The following is a 24,785-nucleotide window of genomic DNA, read 5'->3' as shown; positions in this document are numbered from 1 at the left end:
AAACTGCTCACAACAAGGTCTGTGGATTATCTTGAGTAAGCGTGTCATGATTTCTACAAAGAGACATTGCTGTTGAGTTTTTCAAATATATTTTTTTGTGCTTTGAGCACCACAAGCTGAGTGCTATCTAGTTCCATTATATCGGAGAGAAGGCAGACATCTCTACTGCCGATACCTCCAACACTCGGCACTATGGGGAAATCAACAATTACTCCAGGTCGTAATCTTTGATTTAATGAGGCAGTTTAAGAGAAATTCAGAAAAACCGAACCATTAACTCACATTCATGGTTAAGAAAACTGTAATATACTGCCAGCCGGTGACAGTAACCCCGCTGTTGAGTTTTATGAATAAGCTTTAATGTCTACATATCATATCCAGACTTCAGAGTAAAATCCTTCAAGATAACAACAGATCTCTTGTCTCAGCCTCTTTTATCCACAACACACACACACACATCCTCTCTATTCCAGTCCCACTTTCTGAGCTTGGTGCCCTCAATTTGGTTAATTGAGCCATGATGTAACTGCGTTGCTGTGTATGTGTATGTATGTGTGTGTGTGTGTGAGCCTGCTTTGAACCAGAACAAGTTCATGATGTAATGGCTCACTTCCTGTTGGCCACCATTGGGGATTTCCCCCTGCGGACACTGGGAGTTCACAGAGTTCAAGTTAATGGATTGATTGATTGATTGACTGGCATTATTTTCAGATCCTACTCTTAACGTCGTTGCCAAACGTATCCGTGAAGCCGCAGTGGGTGGAGCTACCTTTGAGATGAGCTGCACTGTGTCCACTGAGAACCTCGGGGAGGCAGGTTACTCAGTGCTCATCCAATCACAGGAGAACGTGGAGAGCAACGCGAAAACCATCATGACACTCAGCCCTGACAGCGTCCTGCAGCACGGAGGAACCACAGACCCCAACAGGAGGTACATGTATACATCAACACATCACTTTGACGATGCACTGGAGTCAGCGTTTGATTTTGAAATGCTTTCATGTCTCGCACTCTCTCTGTCCACTCAGAGACGGTCTGGTTCTGACAAAGTCTGGTCCGGCAGAGTTTCGGTTTCGCCTGGCAGGCGTCCAGTTGTCCGACAGAGGTTTCTACTGGTGCAACATCATGGCATGGACCAAACAGCAGCCGGGACAAGCTTGGACCAAAGCCACCGGGGCAGAGTCCAACAAAGTCAAGATCGACTTTCAGGAAAATGGTGAATCAGTGTGTGTGTTTGGTGTTCACACAATTTTAATTATTGATAGTTTTAAAAAATACTTCAATACATTGCCAAAGCTGAAAGCATTGATTGCCGTGTGTCCCGCACATAACCCTTTAGATTCTCTTGCTTGTTTCTAAATTAGTCTTTTCTGATTAACACATTGTATTCATTTAGTTTGGCTGCCCTGAAAACTATCTTTGGGTTCCGGAGCTTCGGTAGTAAAATGAACAGCAAGTATTTGAGGCTTTGGCCAGGGGGTTGCTGAACATTAGTGGTCATAATAATAGGCTCTGAATCCGGGACAACACCTGACACAGCTGTGAAACAGAAGTGCAGAAACAGCATACTAGTGCCAACAGATTTCAGATCTGTTCCACAGGTTAAATGCTTCGTAACTGCTCTCCTCCCGATGAATGGTCAGTTCAATGTCTGCCCGACTGGCGTAAGCTAACTCTGCAGCAGCGGCCAGCATCCAACACCGATCCGTTAAACAGTCCCAACAATCTCACAATCAATCAGTCCTTGTCTGCTGTGTGCAGCACTTTGATTGGCTGTTAAACATTTAAACAAGGCAACAAATTATATACCAAATGAAAGAATAACCAAAAAAGTGAATATTCTGGTCCAGTCGTATGATTAAGTAAAATTTCCTACAACCAGGCTGTGTACAAAGAGCATAGCAGAAGACTAAATGTTGGGAGAATACTTACTAACACTCAGTAAGAATCATCATTAATTTAAAGCCATTTTCAAGCCATTCAATCCCATATTCACTTTGATACCAATCTGAGCAAAAATACCAGAGAAAAACAATCGATGTTAATCATCCTGGATATCCTGGAGAAACTGTCTACAGATAGAAGTACATTAGCAGTGCTGTACATTTCTAGACACATTAAACACACATACCATCCACCCACACAGTGTTTATGATAACCAACATAAGTTCTCTAATAATGTGCAAAAATAAAGATGCACACACACTCACACACACCTTAAGCCCTTTGACGCCCACCACAGCCACTGGCCTACTTAACTTTCTTTGATCTGACTGGGAGGTGGGAGACAAGGGGAGGAACAGGAGCGTCAGAGGGGGAGAGGAGGAAGAAGAGGGAGGCGACAAGGAGGAAGACAAAGAGAGGGAGGTGGCGAGGTGGGCTGAGGAGGCGGAAAGGAAAAGGCGACAAGGACAAAGGGTGAGGCGAACAGGGAGAAACGGTAAGAATGTGGGGAGACAGGAAAAGGGAAGTGAGGAAAGGAAAAAAGGAGAGGGAGGAAGACAAAAGGAAGGCAAGGAGTGATTGACAGATGGGTGAGTATAAGGTGGAGGAATGTGGTGAAAGAGTAGGGTAATGAGACAGAGGAGCAAGAAGGGGGAAGAGGGAATATGGGGAGGAATGGGTGGAAGAAATGAAGGAGGAAAATGGAAGAGAGGATGAGTTGGGAAAGAAGTATAAAACACTTTTCAAAACAAATCTTACAAAATGCTTCACAATTAAAACCTTAAGCAGAAAATATCAAACAGGGAGGACAGTGCACATAAAAATATTTAACATAATTATGTTTAAGTTACGAACTCGGTTTCATTCTCTTGGCAGCACCTATGGCGATAAGCAGTAATTGCAGGTGTCTTTGGTGATCCTACTTTCCAAAATTCCAAACGATGTCACCTTTGTGGCATGAGTATAAGAGCAAGTCTGCTGCCACAACTCCGCCTTCCCTCTCTGGTGAATCAACCACTGTTGGGTGACAAAAAACATGTCACTAACTGTTGGCCACCTGTGATGTTTTTTTTTTATTGGGAATGTTCCCACCCAGTTTGTAATACTGCAACTGCAAGCGCTTTCAACAGCAGGCCATAGGCTCAGTCACCATTGTGTTACTTCATTTGGTGACAGATAGAGACTTAAGAGACATTTATGTAAATGAACATTGTTGAGACTACACATACCAGCCAATCTGGCCATTGAATGGTTGTCAGTGGTGATAAATGTCATAGATATGGGTTAGTTGACACCTTCCACACCTACTCTTAGGTTCAGAACACCATTATCAGGCCGTGAAATTCAACTTTCTGCTGTTTCTTTTCTTGCCTGTGTGTCCTTGTGTATCAGTCTGTGACCGCTCTCTAAATTCTGAGATTTTTGCGGGTCCTTGAACGCAGCGCAGGCAGAACTCTTCACAAGTCTCCATTTCCCCAGCGGCAGTTTGTGGAATTTTGAGTCGTGGGGTGGATAAGTGATCAGTCGATCAGATAGATTGATGAGAGAGCCTTTGGTTCATCCTTCACCTTCTCAAAATGATCCCACACTTTGGATTTCTTGCCCGACATGTTATTGACTAGCCTGTGTGATAACTGCAGGTACCAGCCCTGTTAATTAGGGGCCGTACACATGCTGCATCTTTAACCGCCTGGAAAACGCGAGGCCGGGCGTTGGGTGCTACTCTTGTGCCTTTTTTATGCCAGCTTTCAAGAGTACGGCGGCAGGTTGAGTCTGAGGTTGCTAAGCACCTGAAATCCTGAGTGCAGAGCTGATCTTCTTCCAGGAGCTGTTATGTGTGTAAGCAGATGTAAAGCTCTGGGTAGCCCTGCACTAAAATGATCAACTTTTCCGTGTTTATCAGACTGAATATTTACAGAAGAAGGGAAAGATATCTGTCGGCTGTGATTAGTTTGTAACATGACTCCTGTCTGACTGCGTGGCCCTTTTCCTGTGTCGACCAATGAAATCTTGACCACTAATGACCTCTCTGGTTGACTACATTTGGTCGACTATTATGGGGCAGCCCTACCAAAATCTAAGTCAGTATCTAGTCTCATATCACGATATCAATATAACATCGGTATATTGCACAGCCCTATTTCAATTTTACATTTTTAAAATCTCAGATATTTAGACTGACAGAGTCCAGTATATGTCGGGCTGTACTGGGAGAAGTCACTGGTTAGCTTGACTGAGAGGCTGTGAGTTACTATATGAAACAAAATCAGAAATCTGCTCTTCATCATGCTTCGCTCCACCATGTAGTCCCTCCTCCCTTCACATTACTTTGTTACACGTTTGACAGAAGACGGGCTGCAGCGTTTTAAACCATCTGAATGAGGTTTACAGAGAGAGAAAAAACAACTTCAGGACTGTAGGAGTGAAGAGACGGCGCAGAAAGAAAGAAAGATGACAGCGAAGGAGAGAAAGATGGACTGAAGACTATCTTCCATCTCTCTCTGGGGAGGGCAGCAGCCCTTGAGCGTTACTTCCTCTTTCTCTCTCGTTCACTTGCCGTTTTTCCTCCCCCGTTCTCGCCGCCATCCTTTCACTCTGTCTCACCCCCACTGTCTCCCTCTACCTCTCTCCCCCCTCCCTCCTCCTCTCTCTGGGACATCTTCAAAGTGAAGCCCTTTGGCCAATCAGCCAGCTGCAGAGATCTGCACCGCTGCTTTCCTTTTCTGCGTGTGTGTGTGTGTAATCTTTCAATTGTTCAAGTGTGTGTATCCGAGTCGAACATTTTGAGTTGACCCCACACAGAGCAACACGCACACACACACAAACACGCACACTGACAGTGTTCAAGCTTCAAGCTGAGCAGTTTTCAAGAACCCCTTATACTCGCCTTGGGGGACGGAAGTTCTGTGCACTCAGTCGTGTGTGTGTGTGTGTGTGTGTGTGTTACGAGCACATCCACAAACTGGCAAATCTCCCAAGGTTCCAGCTGTATCTTGAATGTTTCAGACGTGTTGTGGTGTTTCTGCCTGTATGGGGATCTTTTATGATGCCGTATATGGAAATGCAAAGTCTCACCAGCACATTTTCTGTTAAATTATTCAGTGTTTGAGTGATTTTGTGGATGGGTGGTAACATAAATATGGAGTGGCCAGTAGAAAAACATGTCATATTTCGTCTAGAGTAGGATCAGTGTAAAGATTTCCCAATATCCTCCTTCATGAGTTGTATTTTATGGCTTTAAATCTGAGCTTTCAAATCAGTCCAACAATCCCACATTTCTAAGGGAAATTCTGTATTTTTACAGCCTGGATCTGATTTTTATTGTTAATTCTTATGGGTTATTCTTTAATCTCTCTGAGCTGTGCAGACACTGTGACTCTGCAAAGTTAAATGTACAATTGCTGTCAATGTTCATGAGATTTTGTAGAGCTGCCCTCTGGTTTAACCCATGCTCCATGCTGTAATTGTTTAGGGTGTGTTCCCTTTTTGTTTTTGCTTCCAAATAAGTGGTTTACATAATTTGGTTAAACTTGTTTAAAACCATCTGACATTTTACGATCTCAGCGCTTAAATCAGCGGGTAAATATTACAGCCCATAACCAAACATGAAGACCCACACTGCAGAAAGAGAAACCCTCATATATGTTTAGAGAGGGACAGCCTCTGAGTCGTGTGGTTTGTTGGACACAATGCCGTTTGATTGTTCATTGTGAGAGTGATGAATTCTGCATCGCTCGTCTTGGAAGCAAATGAGACATTATTGTTGTTGATGAGTGGTTTGAAAGCTGTCTCAGAAGCTTGACAGCAGTGAAATGAAGACAATACATCAACATTTAAGGCAGTGTTTTGTCATGAAGAAGTGTAGTGTGAAGGAGCCATTTGCTTTAACAGATTTTTCGCCCAGACTTGATGTCCCTGCTAGGGATGTCGGTTTCAGTCAATTTGGCTTTCAATGGCCCAACGCCCATTAACCGGTAACTAATAGGTACATTTTAAAGGAAAAAACACAAAGTGACGTGAAATGTACCTTTCCTTTTAGTTGTAATGTTTTGTGATCTAGATGTATTTTATTTTATTTTCTGTTAAGTAGGCCAGTTGAGTTCAGTGGTTGAAGCAAATAAAAGCCCAGGCTATCATTTGAAGTTTTACCATATGTTAGAACCACTAGCCATGCTGACACTGCTAACGGTGCTAACAGAGCTAACAGTGATAGCATAGTTAACTATGCTTAAGGGGGTTTCTTACTTACCAGGGCTATGTGGGGGCAGATTGGGAGGGTTGGCACAATGTTTCAGCAGCAAAACTGGTCAGATCCACATTATTAGCAGTAATAGCTGCATGAGTGGCATTGCTAGCTAGCTCCCACCAGACCCAGTTGGTGCACAGTGCAGTAAACTGAAGAGCAGCAAAACTAACCTGTAGGCTGACGTGGATAACCTTGTCCTAGGCTGTCTAGGTGCTCCTGTCATGACCAAAGGTTTTGCAAGTGGTGCTGCAACATGAAACATTCACAGCAGTTTACAGCCCACAAAACACTTCTAGTTATAGAAAGTGAAGAAAAAAGTAGAGACATAAATAAGTTGCTAAAGATGCTGCTGATAATTCCCTCAGAAAGAGTATTAATATCCGACTGCCATGCTTTCTAATGTAAACACTAGTTATGTAAAACATTTTGGCACTGGGCAAGTGTTTCTTGAACGCTCCTGTTAGACTTAAGAAAAGACTGATTTACTCACTTGCAGCGCACCAGTGCCAAGACCCAGGGAGGATGTTTTATATCCATCCACATGGTGTTTATGCAGCCAGGGAGCATGTATTATACAGTAGATTGTTTACACCACAGCATGATTAATGTAGCATTCTTGGGGAAAACTGTCACAACGTCTTAAATGTTATCCGAGACGACTTGAAAGTATCCATACACTGAAAGCCACAACATGACACTTGAGCATGAATGGATTTATATGTCAGAGTTAATGTTTTACAGGCAGCTACACACGGCACTTTCGAACATTAAGCCAGCAGTTATGTCCTTACAGAGCTCGGGCCAAATCACCAGATAACACTAGTATCCAGGAACAGCAGTTGGTTTGTCTGCCCTTCTGTCTGTCCGCCAGTCCATCTGTCTCTAACCCGTGAGTCCAGAGGAAAGTGACATTTGGTCGGATCAGGATGAGCTTGGTGCCTCCCTGCAACCTTTCTTCCAACGCCACATTCAAGTCAAATCAAGTCAAGTCAGTTTCTCCTTTTCAGAAATTTGGTTTCTCTTTAGAAGCACCATCAGTCCAGTGTAATAAACTGAATAAGGCTTTTTTCAGTGAAGACGTGTCACAGCAGGAAAAGCACAGGTGTAAATGAAGAAATTAATGGGTCCTTTTAGTGTGCATGCTGGCTCACTGTCACACTGTCATGACTCACTTTGTTAATGTTATTCGTAACACCTGTGCTTCTGCTGTAACAAGTTAAGATGTCAGCTGTGAAAAGTACTGCCTGCCTTGCACAATAGATTAAATCAGAATCTAAAAAGTAATCACCATAAAATTCGTTGTATTGCATTCCATCTAGTGTTGTCCAAAATGTGGATTTATCTATCTCGACCGAAGTTAGGTACGTTTTTCTCCTGTTAGTTTCTTCTCTCTTCTCCCCTCTCTTCCCTCCTCAAAATTGGGGAGTAGGGGGAGGTAGAGTGTTTGGCCCGGTCCAGCAGGGGAGAGTTCAGTCTGCTCAGACGTCTTTCCTTGGCTCAGACTTCCCTGTGCTCCTTTTCTCCTACATTTCTATCCATCTAACCCTTTGGCTCCCACTCAGACCCCCAGACGGCACTATTACTCAAGTATGTGCATCAGGAGTTGTAACATCTAGTCCTAAACTGAACTTTCCCTGTTACTGAAAATGGTTTGGATGTGGACTTTTTCAAGGTATTGTATCAACGTTAGAACACTTAAGTTCATCCATTACTGACTATTTCCTTGACAGTGTACAGTCAGATTCCAGTTGTAGCTTCGTAGGGTTCCTTATGACTCGTGTGATCCAAAAAGAGGGTCCATGAGCAAAACGTTCTTTGAAAGTAAATAGATTTGGGTGCCAGTAGCTCAGTCCATAGGACTTGGGTTGGGAACCAGAGGGTTAGCAGCTCAAGTCCCCATCCGGACCCAATATGGAGTGTGGACTAATGAGGGAACCTCAACCTTACATGTGTATGTGTAGCCTATATATTTTAAAATGTTTCCACATGTATGTATAACACAACTATGTGTTATCTCCATTACCATTACAAACTATAAAGTGTATCAGCTGCTGTCAAGCTGTCAGTACCTATTATTTATTGCTTTTCTGTCACATTTTGATAGCAGTGAATAAATGGTACCTGTGACTGTTTTGATTGAAAATGAGCATCATGCATCACATACAGTGCTGCGATTGTTGTTGCAGCTCCCATGCTCTTTAAGATGCATTCTAAAAATAGTTTTTTTTCCTCCACGAGGATTTGATCCTCCCTTGAGTAATTCATGTGATGACTAGATCTGGAAAATACTATATGTGCCCATCCGTAGCTGGGAGGCACACACCTTTTATATGTCTTTCTCTATAAGCAATATAACTACATTAACAAAAATTAGTTTCGGCTCTTACACACTGGCCCCTAATCGTCAAAAATGCCAGCATGATTTTGCAATAACCACATAAATTCAAAACAGAGCCAGTAAACAGAATGTAATACACAGAGCATGCAACCGAGCATGCAACCAGAGCATAAAATAACATACAGAACAAGAGACATGAATTGGGCAGACACATTTTGTTGCTAGAATAAAAACAGCAATACTGTTCAAAGGGGGATGGCGGACACTTGCATTAAAAGTCGAATCACATTCCAGTACAGCAAGTTGGAAATCCAGGATGTACAACATCAGTTGTAGCCAGGTTAGCCACTGTTAGCAGTACCAGTTAATAACAATGCATTAGGCTGTACACAAGCCAGTAGCAATGTGTCGACAGATAGAAGGTGGACAGTACTGTGTGTATGACTGATTTAATGAGACAGAAATGATATTAAACACTAAATTACTTCAGCTTTCACTACTGTTGAAGCGCAGAACAGCCATTTTGGATTTTGAGGTGGGGCTGGTTTCATTCCTCTGACTTTACAAGTCAGAAATCTGACTTTGGGGGAGTTCCAGTTGAAATTTCCGACTGGGAACGTTGAACGCACCATTAATCTTGTGTAAGACATATTAAAATGGGGCGGGGTCAGCTTTGCAGCAGCCAATTCTAGTGCAAATACCCTTAAACAGTGAATCTAAATGTGTTTACACCTTAAAAGTCGTCTATTTTCGTCGGTCTCTATTGATCTTCACCACAGCTGTTTGTCCTTGTTGATTTCAGCATATCAGTGAAATCACACACTGTGACTTTAAAGCATGTTTGCCATCCCAACACCATTTTCTCCCAATGTGCTCACATCTCAAGCCGCTCCTCAGGGACCTGAATGCAGAATTATAGTATATAGGTTTAAACACAGTCAGTGTTTAAATGAATCCTTTTGATCTCACTTGAGTCTCTCTGATGTTTGCTGTCTGTGTCAAATGTTTTTTTCAATAAAGCTTATACGAGCTGGTGTGTTTGCCATTGCAGGCCCGTCCTTCTCTGTCGCCATCCAATCAGACACCACCAGCGTGTATCCGTGGGAAACGGCCAAGATGGAGTGCTCGCTCAGGGTCTCTGGATCCTCCCCAAAGACTGGCTCACACACAGGTAGACCACATATATTTGTAGATGTTTTCACATAAATCTCTATCAGTCGCTGTTTCTGTTTTTCTCTTGAGTTCTCTGCTGTTTTTTCTTTTTTTTTTTACACAGTTGTAACACACACATACACACACTTTGTACTTGTGCTGCGTTCCTCACCTGCCAACCTGTCAGCAGCTCTGCTAATAAGAATAATGTGACTCCTGCATTTCAAATGGTTGTAAAGATGAAATAGACTCTCTTTCTCTCGCTCTTGTTAACACACAAACACACACTCACACACACGCATAAACACAGCCTGCTAAATTCTTTCCCTTTGGTTCGTGGGTGTGTGTTTGCAGCTTGACATCGTGGTTACTTATAACACTGTAGATTATAATAACACCTCAATCTTAACTATCACCTTTAACATTTGAATTAATCTTAATATTATCACAACATGGCTGCTTGAACTAAGATTAATGTAGAGATAACCAACTACAAGTAAACAGGAAGAAAAAGCACTATGGTACCATATTACAATGCAATTATTGATTAATTATGGATAAAAGAAAGATGTTTTTAATTAAAGAAAAAAGCTTTCATTCATATTAGAACTTCATATTTATATATACCAAACTAAGCATGTTCAGTGAAATATGCAGTATAGCATCATGCTGAAATAACTCCTCACACAGCTAGCACAACTGCTACAATCATGTGACAAATCACTAGCGCTTAGCCCACTCGCATGCTCTGAATTGATAGTAAGTCCAATTATGTGTTAGCATCGAGCTAACAGAAATTAGCATTTCGATAATATTATCTTCCGATGCCAGTGATACTCAATTTATATCCCTATTTTGAGCAAGATTTGGCCCGTGAAAGAGTGCTCCAGGAATGAGTCCTGAACCCACAAATGAGTTAGCATTTTAGCACTCCTGGTTCCCTCGTCTTGATGTCAGTTGTTTGTTTGTTTTTTGAGTGGGCTTTTGGTTAGATGCCTGAAATAAGGTCTGTGGAGAACACAAGCTCAAGAGATTTTCCTGTCTGTCTGGGTGTCTTAAAAAAGGCGGTTGCTAACAAGTGGCTAAATGAGACAACAGAACGTCATCACAGCCTCATTGTACTACGACAGTAAACAATGTACCATAGTGCCTCAAAAAGCATCAAAATATAGCTTAACTGTCAAAAAAGTGCTAGGGGCAGAACACCCAGAATGCCAGAAAAAGGCCCGGGCAAAGACCTGAATGTCCTCAAATCCTAGATTCTGGCCTCAAGCCACCTGTCATTTTACAAAAGTGGCTCCTGAGCAAAGCAAGTGGAGGTCCCTATCTTAAACTGTGAGGGATCAAACTAAGAGCTGCAGACTTCACGTTGCTAGCTCAGTATTGTTATTATGATGCCAGTCCTGCGTGCTTCCGTTGACATGTTACTTTTTCCCGCTCAGTCACGTGTTGAATAGTGACACTGACTCCCATCCTGTGGACGTCCTACAGGAATCCTGTGACCCACAGGATTCCCAAAAATATGTCAGCCTCTGCTGTGACCAGGAGCAATGAATATTGATGGGAAGGAAATACTATATTCCCCTCTGAAATGTAATGAAGTTAGGGGAGACATACCTTAAAATGAAAACTGTACAGTGCAATAAATGCATATTAATGACTTTCCATCATAGAATAAAAATGTTAGATGCTGTCAACCTCCTCCCCTCCTTCCCTTCCCGTCTTTAGAAACTAACCATCTGCTGTGTAACTCGCAACTATTTCTCCATATTTCTTCTCCTGTCCTCCTCCTTTCCTATCTTTCCTCCCTCCAAACATCCATCCATCTTCTGTCCTTCCTCCTCTCCCTCATCACTCCTTCGTCTTGAACTTATCACATGACGGCATGTATCGCTCACCACCTCCCTCTGCCCATCTGTCACCATCTCTCTCCGTCTCCTCTTCTCTGTGCATCCGTCTTTACAGTCCAACATGTGTTTTCTATATTACATCCTCACAGTGAGCAGACAAAACACATTACAGACCTCACGTGTGAGTGTGGCTTTGGTTGTTTGTGAATTATTTTGCAAACACAAACAGAGCAGAATACCACTTCCTGTCGTGTTTGAACATATACAAACGTTTCTTTGCACCTGCGTTCTCACAGGAATGTATGTGTGCATGTGATGTATGCACATACATAAACATAAATGTTTATCCACAGCAGCGGAGCGCTGCAGGGGTCGGTGGGTTGGTGGTTGTGGAGCGTGCTCTCACAGACAGCTGCACCATGGGAAGAAATTCCCCCACAGCATCACAGCTGATAGAGAAGTTACGCATGGACGTGCTCACTATGGGAAGGAGGGAGAAAAAGAATGATGTAGTACACAAAAATATACTCTGTAATTATAATTATCTTTGGCAGTGTGAGTGTAGCAGTGAACACAGTCGTTTTAGAGGTTGTATTAGGTGTCATGTACTAGCTTATAATAGGCAGGTCTGCTCCTGTTGGTATTTAAAACTGTCTTGAAGCCAACAACATTACTTCCTGCTAATACAGTAATCGTTAGCTCTAAGTCCTTATATGGACTGTGTTGGTATCCACTGATTTATAGACATATCATTCCCAATTTAAGTCCAAGGGAACAAGTCTTTTTGGGCCTAATGGCATCAGGACCACTGTTTTGCGACTACGAAATTTGGCTTCAAAGCCGGGCTTACTTCCTGGGGGCTCGCTGTCCTTGCCTATTCATTTTGAAAGAGTAAAAGCCATGGGGAAACACCAACATTCATGTGATCACTTACTCCAACTAATGTGTAACTTCATTAATCACTAAATCACGGACAGACTTTTACACTAAATGGAAGGCCAGCTGCCAGAAGTGTTTTCGGTCAGATGACCCTTTCGTTATTTTATCCTCTCCATTCGGCTGTTGTCTTCGCAGTCACCATGACTCATGATGTTTTATGGTGTGTGTGACGTGTGTGATCTGGTTTCAGGGTAAACTGTAACTAAGTGCTGTTCAGGAACATGCCTTGACAAAAGAAGTTGGGGACTGATTTTAGCTGCGCATTAATACATATTTGCTGCTCTAGTGAGTATTTCCAGCAGCAGGATGGTGCGTGTGGGACCGGCTCAAAATAAACTACAGTGCTCATGTTTATGGTAATGAAGGAACATGTGTTTTTAATAGTTTTTGGACAATAATTGGGCTCTGTTGCACAGAGATATGAGTCATATACAAGATTCAGCTACTTAGTACGATTAATTAATCACTGGTTTTGATCTTTGACAATAAAAATACACAGTATCACCAGCCTTATCCTTTGCCGTTATCAGCTTCCAGACGGGCGGGTACCTAATGGCAGAGACAGTATCTGACAGTGTCACAAGTGTGCGTGACACACAGCTAAAACGTTAGCTAATGGACCAGTTAGCAAACTGGTATCGAGTAACATATATCAACAAAGGTGTGGTTCTGACGTTGGCAAAGTTTGGACCACAGCCAAACCTTCACTTCCTCAGGTGTACTTACCTGCATGCACACACGCACGCACACACATAGACACAAGCTAATGATATTTTGTTGGGCGTGGCAGTATACTGGTTTTCAAATTGCAGCCCAATACAGTTATTCCAGTTGAGTAATAAATGCTGTGTTAACAATGACTGAGGGCTGATTAGTTACCGACTCACCTTTTGTTGCTCATTGTTCTGACACAATAAGAGGGAAGAGGAACTTCAAGATATCACTGAAAATGTTGGGCAACAGCAAGTGTGTGTGTGTGTGTGTGTGTGTGTGTGTGTGTGTGTGTAACATTCCTCAGGGATGGCTGAAAACAGCTCTCCTGTTGGAGCTTGTTTTTATGATGGGCATTGTGCAACACACACACACAAAGTATCCCTCATTATTTCTCACTGCTTATTCAGTCAGTGATCATATTTACTGTGCTGCCTTTTATTAGTGAAGCTATTGACTACCCTCAGGAAAATACTTAACAGTGTGTGAGTGTGTGTGACTTCACATGAACCCTTTGCAGAGATTACAGATCTCACAGACGACATGGAACCTGTGTAGTGCTGCGGTGAAGTCGATAAGAACGACTGAAATTAACATTCATCTCTTTCAGAGCCACACTACATTTCTTGTTGTGTTGCTGTTTACAGTATTACCAGGTTTTGCCTCATTAGCAGTGATGCTTTAGGGATAGAGTGATTGGTCTTTGTGTCAGTGGGTTAATCTGTTGAGTGTAACCTCACAGAGCTGGGAGCATGTCTGTAAACTCATGTCATATTAAATGGTAACTTCAATGTTTTTCCAACTTGGACACAATTTTCCAGTGTTTTGTATCAGTTAAACAAGCTGCAATTGAGCACCATTAATTTAAATTCACTAAAAGTGCTTGTTTTTGCCACTGACAGGCTCATATTGTTTTTCAAGTGTCTGACAACATTATGGAAAAGATCCCTACAGAGATAGACTTTTTGTTAAAGAGTAAGAACCTTTTCGTACAACCAGAAAAAGCCCCTTAATCACAATTACCAAACTCAGCAGACTCCATTTAAATAAACAGCAATTTAAGCATATATAGAGCCGGCATATTTTCATATCTAACTAAGTGATTTAAGGGTTTATTTCAACCAAACCAGAGTTAGTGATTGTTGAAAAAAGTGGAAGGATGAACCAAGATAGCTTTGGGGAGTTTTATTTTGTTCTGTCAGCTTTGAATGAAGTGTGTTCTACGATGATAAAATTGCTGTTTTTTTGAATGGAGTCTGGTGGGTGTGGCGATTGTGATTTTGGGGCTGTTTCTGGTTAAAAAAAAAGGATGTCACTCTTTACCTAAAATGTTTGTCTCTCTAGGGATCCTTTCCATTATGTTGTCAAACACTTACACATTATTCAGAGCACGTCAGTGACAAAAACAAGCACTTGTTGTGGACCGACATCGTCAATGCATAGTTGCACCAAGTGATTATATCGCAACCTGTTTTGTGGCTGTCAGCTGCAGCCGTCACGCTCAGCTCTGGACCATTTGAAAAGATGTTGTCCTCATTAGGCACTTAGACACGAAAACATGGGCAAATCCAGGTTGAAAAATACCAAAATTATCCTTTAACATTTATATCATCAGTGTACTGTTTGTTTCATCCAACACTCGCATATTGTTGGGTGTAATGAACATGTAGCTTTGAGAGACTTCTTGTTCGGCTTTAGACTTTTAATGCTGTTTATGTTTAAGTTGCACTTAGCAGATTCACACATTGACAGCCCCAGACAGCAGCTGGTAGGCAATCCGGTGGGTGTGTGCCTGAGAGAGCTTCAGGCATGATCAGTGGCTTTCAATTCACTTTCAGACTTCAGTCGTAGTCTTTTATCACTTCCTGTCTGGAGATTTCCCACCACTGACGATATTGACATCAGAATTAAATGTGGATAAATATGTCAAATCTATCTCATGGAGTTAGGACTGGGCATTCTTATCTTCCCCAGTTTGTGATCAGTGCAGTCACTTTTCATTTGTGCTGAATTTCTGATCAGATTTTACAATCGATGCTTTTTAAGCTAAACTTTAACACAGAAGCACGGTGTGTGTGTGTTTGTGTTTGAGAGACTGTGTATTTGACCCTGTGTTGTTGTGCTTTGATGTGTTATCTCAGCATGCTGCTGCGTGCGGACACATAGCATCCATTACCGCTGGAATGACTGGCATGTTATTGCAGTGATGGCGGTGTGTGCTCGTGAGACGCTGCACACTTGAAATAAGCGGCAGCGAGATGACATCACCATTAGAGATATTTTTCCCTCCTGTTTGAAGCACTGAAACTGTGACAGTTCGGGTCTTTTTTCAACATATCGCTGGATTCCTTTGTCGGCTTTGAAATTCTTTTGTTAAAATAACAGCATACCACTCTGATCCTCCTGGGAGAAAATAAAGCTTTGTTCTTTACTTGCTCATGCTCACACACTCCTTTTAGGCTGGAACATTAAGGCACGATTGTCAAGTGTTGATCAGGATGATTTAATTTAGATTCAGTGTAAATGTGGTGTTAAAGGAACTAATCAAGTAAACTAAACTCTAAAATGACATTCTGTGTTTTCAAAAACAGTTTTCTCTGCTTTCCATTTTAAACACCTTGTTCGCAAATAGTTTGCACCAGTATACTCTTTAACACTGTGAGGTAATCTAGGAACTTGAGCTTTTTGTTCACATGTACTTGGAAAGCAGAGACCTTCTTGAAGAGGTGGTCTCGGTCCGGTTACAACTTAGCTCTGGTGCGGTTCGTTTGTGGTGAGAACGTGTTCCGACCTCGATCCGAACCAACTGCAGTCACATGACACATTGTTTGGGTTAAACATGAGCATGTTACAGTCCTGGAGGATTATTAATGTGCACCTCCTCCTGTACTGCCTTAATATGCACATTCAGCACATCCACTGCATCAAAACATTGTTTTCTAGTTGGAGCCGCGCCTCGTTTTCAAACTGTATGGTTTGACTAAAATGAACAATGACAGCAATATAGTCCACGATGACCAGCGCTAAAATCAACCAGACCTAAAGTCTGACACCCTCTCACTTCTACAGACAATGTGAGTTTTTAGTCACACACTAAGACTTTGCAAAGACTGAGGATTTTGCAGGGTCACTGTTTGTAAGACAACAACTAGATTCCTTTTGAGATTATTTCCCATCCTGCTGCTGGTGGAAAATATTACACCAAACTCCCTTTAAGAAATATGACATTTTAACAATTCTTCATATGTTTGCAAAAACATGCAACTCCAGAAGCACGAGATAAAAGGCGTCATATGTCGACAGTATTCTCGTCAATTCGGCATCAATATAATCCACTGAGATAAACTGTATCTGCATACAAACTTAACATTTTGGATTTTGGCACCTGAACTTGCTGCCAGCCTCTGTTGGTTGGCTGTGTTATTTTAGTGGGAGGAGAATGTGGGAATTGGGGGCGAAACAGTAATAACGACAGCAGTAACTGTAACAGCAGTAATTGACCTTTTGCACAAACTTATAATGAAAAACATTTCTGTTTTATGCTCAATCAAAACACAAGGAGAACAGCTTCCATGGGCAAAGTTCTTTCACTTATTGCCTTATGAATTCAGTAACAAAATTAAGAATAGCTTTAAAGCTGCGGCAATAAATATTGCAATATAAGTAGTGAATTAAATGGTTATGTTTGATATAAAAAGGGTCACTCCGCCCAACTCTGCAGTTCCCATCAGGTCTGAGTTGTGCTGTAGCCTCTTGTAACTTGTTGTTTTGGTGTTACGGCACATTTACTTTTTTGGTTCAGTCTCAATGTTGTCAGTAAAGTCGTTTCCAGCTGCAGCAGGCAGCTGTTTTCAGCAAAAAGGCTCTTATAAAATTAGCGGAGCGGAGCATTTAAGAAGTAAGATGCCAAATAATGAGATTCATCTGGTGAGTTGGTGGTGGCTACAATGGAACTAAAAGGAGAGTGACTGTTGGATATTTGCCATATTTGCCATAACTTTGTAAAGTGGTTAAAGTCAATCTTGTGTTAACAGCTTGTTTTGCTGCCCCCCACTGGTTAAAAAATGAATTTAAAATAGCTTTGAACAATTTAACCTAATGAAGCTAATGTGAAAAAGTCTGTCAGCTGACATTTTTATATGGACTATGTTTAGTTTTACCTGGATCATCATTTCCTTGGATCCTTGCTGTTTCTTCAGGCATGCTTTCTCACTATTTCATTCAGTAATGGCTGCACATAACATCCTTACAATTTAATGAGGAGTATAACACTGGTTTTGTTTGTTCAATGCACACAGGATTCACGCTCACTTGCCAAACACCTGGCAACATGCACCATATTTTTAAATAACTCTGTGTGGTAAGTTTAATGACACAGCCCTCTCTCCTCTTTTGGCTCCTCTACTCCTCATTTCCTCCTCGGTCTCTCCTCCCTCTCTCCTCTCCACTGTCACCAAATTACCCAGCTGTCTTTGCAGGGCCGACAGGCAGCCGTTAATTAGCCAATCTCACGCTCCGTTAGCCGGCCGGGGAGACAGAACGAGGTAGAGGAAGAATAGACGGCGAGATGGAGAGAGAGGGAGAAAAGGTGGGAGTGAATAGGGGAAAAGTGGAGGGAGCTAAACAGATTGTTAAAGTGAGCGAGAGTGGAAGGGAGTGAATAGAGGAGGCAGTAAATGGAGGAAGAGTGGCTCGATGAAGAGCATGCAAAGTTTCCAAAAGAGGGAGAGGCAGGCAGTATGGGAAGAGCTGTTGTTGTGAAGAGAGGACGGACAGTTAAGAATATGAAGTGGTGAGGTGATGAGAGCGGATGACAGAAAGACGATTGAGATTTTCATGATTCTCTCTCCATTAACTGTTTCTGGAAAACTACTAACAGCTGATAATACTGATGTCCTTATTTTTAGATGGTTCCGGTTGGAGCCACGAGTGTCCACCACCTATGGAGTGTTTCAAACTTGTCAACTAAACATCTAAATTGGTCCGAATATATTTCCTGTTGGATTGTTTGTTAATGCAGTAGCTGACACGCAGTAAACGGTCCAAAGATTATGCAATAGCAACAGAAAAACCATGAAACTAGACGGAATCACCGTAACATCACGCTAACAACAATCGCTTCCCAGCAGACAGCTAGTCCAGTCAATTTATTTCAATTGCGGAGATATGTAAAAACCGCAAACTTGTTTATTCCTGTTGTCATTTTCAGCCATAACTCCACATTTAGAGATATATTGTTAAACATATATCTGGTCTGACCTATGTGACGTTTCTGCTGTACTTATTTTATTGTACTTATTTATTGCCGCTTGGCTCAGAGGTAGAGCGGGTCGTCGACTAATCGGAAGATCGGTGGTTCGATCATCGGCTCCTCCAGCCCGCATTTCGAACTATCTTTGGGCAAGATACTGAACCCCAAATTGCTCGCAGTGGCTGTTCCATCTGTGTGTGAGTGAATGGTTACTGAGTAGCAGGTGGCACCTTGTACGGTAGCCCCCACCACCAGTGTGTGAATATGTGTGTGTGAATGGGTGAGTGTGACATGTCGTGTAAAAGCACTTTGAGCACTTTGAAGATTCAGTCACTCAGGTCATGATAATCCTAAGTGCTATATCGTAGACAAACGGATTTGCTTGAGTTTAATGAACTGAAGAAGCCCTTTTGGATGAGAGGTGAAACGTCAAGAAAGTGAGACATCAGCACAGTACTAGCAATCCCTTTCTTAGTGCTTGTTGCAAAGAAAAGGACCACAATACATTGAAACAACATTATATGAAGACAATAGTTGGTTATTGTTATTTTTAGACCTTAATTGACAAAGAAAATACAGTTGTGTGTTTCTTTTGTTGCTCTTGCAGCCATCTTGCCGATGATTTCTCATAACAGTCAGTTTGGACTGTGCCTCTGGAAAGGGCCATGTAGCCCAAACTGTTCGCCCTACCTCTCTATCCCAAAATGAATCAGGACATCCTACCCCTCGACGAGAACAAACAAAACAGAGGGTTAAGAGTGAAGTTGTAGGGGCAAGGGGTGTATCGGGAATGGGCGTAGAGAGTCCAAAAGCCCATATTTGTGCAAACGTCCTATTTGCTTTTATGCAATTTATGTTTCAGCTCCATTCTCTCACTAACTTGATGGCAAATGCAAGTGAAGTGATCACATCTAATGTTATTTTTCAGTTATATGGGGGATAAATAGTTAAAGTTCTTTGTGTTGTTCGCCCCATTTTAGAGTTTCAAAAGTAGCGAGACGTGAGAAAACATCCAGATAAAAGTTTCATGCGAGTTATTCAGTAGTCATTTATTCGTTTGTCATCAAAAACTGCTTTCTAGTATTCCATGGCCTCAAGATGACTGCAAAAAATCAAAACTACCACTTCTTTTCAGGTGTTCAGCAGAAGCAAAAGAAGAGTCTTGACTGGAAACATCAAACACTGTCTCACTGTGGACATTTATACTGTAGTAAAAAAAAAAACTAGAGCAAACAGCAGCTAGCCAAACATAAAGAGAGAGATAGAAGAGGGGGTATAAAAGCAGGAGTGGAAGAGAGGAGAGGACAGTAAAACACAAATTGAAAATGTTGAGCAGATAGTCCTAAACAGCAGAGCACTGCCATCATTTTCACTCCATTAGGTCTTCAGTTAAACAGGAATGGGAGCGGACATGCAGCTTTAAAGGGATCCTCAGCAATGGCAGATTTCAGTGGGATCAGACTGCAGTTTTTAACAAAAGGTTTTCAACAACATCATCGCCTCACTCAGGGGGTTCTTCTGTTTAGGTTTACAGTGGAAGTCAATGACAGGAGAAACCCCAGATGACTGTCACAAGCTGCGAGGCTAGGCTTTGATTGATTTAGATGTCAAAATGACAAATGTTTCAAAATATAGACAGCAGAGTTTATTTGACTGCACAATACCTGATAATGCTTGTGTCTTTCACTCTCTACAAATGCCATGTTGGCTCCAAAAATCCTGCTGTTCACAGTTTCATTCTTGTCAAGTTGGAATAACCTGTTATTGCATTCAGTATTGTTCAAAACAAATACGGGCATGTTCGCTATAAATGCCTTAAATTAACACCAAAAACACTGAGGTGGTTGTGGCATATTAAGAAATGATCCAGGAAGGCTGGTTTAAGTAATACATTTTTTGATTTTAACCAAGTGGCAGCCTCTGAGACTGAAAAATTAAGCATATACAGAAGTGCCAAAAACTGTAGTTCCTCTAATGGCCACTTGAGGCTAGCTCCAAGAGCGAGTCAATCCCCACAGATCCCCTTGTTAAAATGCCCGACTTAACAGCAGAAATAAACATGTTTACAGCCTGGTACAAAAAACGGTTTTGGTGTTCGAAGTCATTTTTACTGTTCGTGACAACTGTACATGGGGGTCATTTTTATATGACTCACTCATTTGAATTTTATTTAGGCTTAAAAAATTACATGTAAAGTCAACGTAAAGACGTGATTAGACGCAGATTCCCGGCAGGTGGGGCGATGGACATGACGTGAAATATTCGAATTAAGTGGCACGAATGAAGAGTGTAGCGCGATTTCGCATCACATGCTTATTTGCTTGAGTTGCAAAATCGGAACTGCAGAGACCAATTTGTCACACGATAGCCAATCAGCATTGAGGTATTCTGAGGATGTATGACGCCAGGGACACACCGGCAGAAGTTCATTCATCAATTTAGCGATTTCATGCAGGTATGACACATTATTTGCGTCTATGAAGCAGGTCAACACAAAATATTCTAGTGCTCAAACTTGCACAAGTAACTTGACTCGAAAATTTGTATTGCATTTGATGTTAACACAACATAAGGGCATGGCCGCCTTGAGTGACAGCGTTGGTTAGCTATCACTACTGTGGCGTAACCCCAGATTCTCGTATAGGTAAAGCCGTAGCTGTCTCTGTTTTAGTGTGTTTTTAGTTCATCAAAGTTAATTTTAATGTTTCGGCTGCCTAAAAAAAGTCTTATTCAGCTTTTCTCATGTAAGTTTATTTTTGTTTTAATGGTATTAAGTCTGTTTTTTGCTAGCAGAAATTAGCGTTAGCATTAACACAGTTAACCAGAGCTATGTATGCACTTTGCTAACCAAGCTAGCAGATAGTGTTAGGGCTAGCACCCCCTTCTCATCCAAATATGGTCACTTCTCGCTCCAAAAATACAAGACAGCAACAGCCAAAATGCCAAACTTGAGGCGACAAAACTGGAGTCCACAAACCAATGGTTGACGCCACAATGGCTACATCCATTATTTTATACAGTCAGTGGTTTTAAGGGATTTTTTTGGTACATTACGAATACAAATATTACACAGTCAGGTATTGTTGTCCTCATTAGCTTCCACTGATAAGCTGCCAGTCTTCCTGTGGACCTTCAGTACACACAACTACATATCAGACATGATGTATACAATAACAGTGATTAAAAAGATTGATGTTAGATGTTAACATTATTCCATATTAAGGTGTATATTGCAGTTTAAAACATACTGGAAGAGAAACATATTTCACTTAACATTTCTCGTCAAATGCTAACGTTTTGTGTTTGTGTATTTAAGTCAAGGGCAGTTTAAAAGTTGAGATGCTGTAGTGTTAGATTTGTAAGACATATTAGATATAGATATATTAATTCCTCATATGTCAAACAAATTTTTTTCATCCCCATCTAATATGTTGATTTATGATGTACTAGGCTAGACTGAAGCAATATTTGAACCCTCCTCTGTAATCTCTGCCTTTTTTTTGCACCCTTCAAGTGATCAAATTCATATTGAAAGATATCAAATCTCTTATTTTAGCTGCTTAAATAAAACATATTTATAGATGTTGGCCTAATGAAACCCGCATCAGTGTAACTTGTGTATTCATGTCATGTATTCAGAAGGCATCTGCAAGTAAAACATGCCAGATATCAAATAAAATTTGCATTCATTTACTGGAGGTCTTATTAAGCATGCAGCGAGCAAGCGGGGAACTTTGCTTCCCAGTGGTTTTGTTTCTGTGAGGCTAAATAGTGTTTTTATAGTGTTTAGTATTCCACTCTACCAGTGCTGTCCTGCTTTATGGAGCAGAGAACACACACAGTTTCATTAGAAGCACTGGTGGTAATTGTCAGTCTTTTGTGTGCATGTGTGTGTGTGTTTCAGGCAGTTACACGCCTTGGACTCTCCTCAAGGGATTAATCCAGAGAAATCCAATCAGGCTGTCTTCATTTCCACAGACAGCCATTTTAGTTTTATTAGCCCAGACAGGAGCCAGATATTCTATTAGAGATGCACTGTAGTTCCTCCTCAGCCATCCAATCAGCAGGATCCCCCTCCTCCTGCTTAGTGAAGCTGTTCAACACAAAAAACAGAGCTACTAGTAATGAAGCTAACATAGCTGTGAGGTCTGACAGATCATGTTGTCGTCAACGAGGCTGTCAGCTGACTGCTCAGCTCATTACACCTGCCAAAACTTTGACAGACAATTTTCCTACTGTCTTTGAACGTGACCATTTCACCTTCAAAGTGCTGTTTGACCAAATTGTCATAAAACTCAAACTTAGTGATATGTTATGTTCTGTATATATATTCAAAAAGCTTGTAGCATACTCCTCTGTGCCATGGAGCTCCATAGCTTCTTTGCTTGTGACATCATACATCGCCGCTCTGTCCAGGCAACAACGACTACCAAGAGTTTCCCTTGAGTCCTGAAAACAGTAGTATATAAACGGGTCAAGTTAAAGGTTCTATATGCCACATTCAGAGCATTGATATTGCAGCAAACATGTCGCCTGACCACGTCTAAAGGCAGAAATGTTTACGACAAAAGCCTGTCTTACTAGGCTGCGTCCCACTGCTCTCTGGCTCTCTGATCTCTTTTCAAGAACTCTTAGGGATTTTATGTGCCTTTGCACTCTTAAGGCAATGTATCTATGGTTTTTAACTAGTCTCAAAACCTGTGCATATAAAAATCAAGTGTGCGCATCAAGGTTAGCCAGTTAGCTTTAGCAACTGAAGTAATGTGAGGGTTGTGGCAAAGTTTTGTATTACAGTGCATACAGCACAAGAAGTCAAAACCTTTTAACAATATTAAACTGGGATCTCGTAAAGATTGTCTCAGGCAACTGCCTCATTTTGACTGTGTCCAAACCAGACAGCCAATCAAAGGTCAGTATCCAAAGTGACCAATCAGAGGAGCAGAGACATCAGCCATTCCATCGCTGCCTTCAAAGTCTCAAAGGTCGACTTAATGATCGAGTGAGTGTTGAGCCCTTGCAAGCATATAGAGGGTTGAACTCGCTCTTGTCACAGCCCCGTGTTTGCAGGACCACATTTATGCACGCAGAGCAGAAATGCTCACTCATTGTTCTTTGCACTCCGATTACATGCATGCGACTGTTTTTTATGTGCATGGATTTCAAGACTTACTAAAAAGCACGTTACTCATTCAAAAGGCACACATGTTGGGATAGTCTCCTCAAAAGCATTTGTGGTGTTGCACTTAGTTGTATACATAGAAAGTGACAGAATGAGTTTGTAAGCATATGAGGTCTTTTAGGTTTTGATGTAAGGTGTCACATTGTGGACCAATGATTGCTTGTTATGGCCAGATTATTCCACACTCATCAACTAATGGGCTGTCTTGATTTTGTGTTTATTAAAAATCCAACCAGCCTTTGATCACATTTTTTTATCAGTCTGTTAGATCTCACTTTAAGTGCATTTCTGCACTGCAGAAATGTTGTATGCGCCTGCTTATGTAGCAACACATACACACTCTTCTGTTTATCTGTTCACTCTGTATACTGGGAAGCTGTGCAGGAAGGCGGTGTACACTGTAGCTTATCAAGTGACTGTCTGGATGGGAGTCAGAGAGTTCATCAGTTCATATAGGGGTGTAGAAAGGTCTGTATGGTGGGACGCTAAGAGTCTGCATTCAGCAGAGGAACAGCTGTGGGCAAGAGGCTGTGCGTCAGCCTACTGGTGGGGGATCAGATACTCCTATAGCACCTCCCATGAGGAGGGGGCGGGGGTGTCTCTGGTGATACTACGTGCTCTCCAAAGACACAGCTTGAGATGTGCTCACATTGCTGAGGGCCCTCTCGCTGTTGATTTACGGCTATGTGATAAACAAAATAATCTCCTCAGTCACTAAGTATTTTCAAATCCCCTTCCCTCCCTCCTTCTCTCTCCTCATTCTCCGTCCTCTCTGCCGTCAAGAACAAAGAAAGTAAAGGATGGAGGCTAACTGTGAGAAAGCAGAGGCTTTCTAATTATAGCTCCGTTCCTGGAGTATGGGTGTCGTCTCTGAAACAAGCAGCCGGAGTTCATGCGTCAGTCCTGCAGAATTATGCAAAGTGCGTCTTTGATCATTAACGGCAATGTCAGACACTAACCTGGTGTTATCAGAACGTCAGAGAAGCACACGTATCTTTTGACTGTCAGCTAGTTTTCAAATGATGTGATTATATAAGAATATAGTCATAGTGATTATATAAAGGATTAAAATACATCATGTCATCAAAAAAACCCATCTCTGTTCAAGTAAATATATGTAAATATGTTACTGTCATAACAATGGGGTTTTTTTTACCTGCTCGTAAACAAATATT

General features: G+C 41.6%; 1 protein-coding gene across 1 annotated transcript in view; it reads left to right on the top strand.

Moving 5' to 3' along the window:
• ptgfrnb (prostaglandin F2 receptor inhibitor b) overlaps positions 1-24,785 on the top strand; it is an 83,654-nt gene that overhangs the window by 42,967 nt on the left and 15,902 nt on the right. The window contains exons 10-12 of the mRNA XM_050063358.1: positions 712-931; positions 1,029-1,216; positions 9,580-9,699. Coding sequence (XP_049919315.1) covers positions 712-931; positions 1,029-1,216; positions 9,580-9,699 — 528 coding nt within the window. The remainder of the gene's footprint in view (positions 1-711; positions 932-1,028; positions 1,217-9,579; positions 9,700-24,785) is intronic.

Source organism: Epinephelus moara, chromosome 15, assembly GCF_006386435.1.
Source record: "Epinephelus moara isolate mb chromosome 15, YSFRI_EMoa_1.0, whole genome shotgun sequence".
Lineage (NCBI taxonomy): Eukaryota > Metazoa > Chordata > Actinopteri > Perciformes > Serranidae > Epinephelus > Epinephelus moara.
Note: the sequence above shows the minus strand (reverse complement) of the source record. Positions and strands in the feature narration are given on the sequence as shown.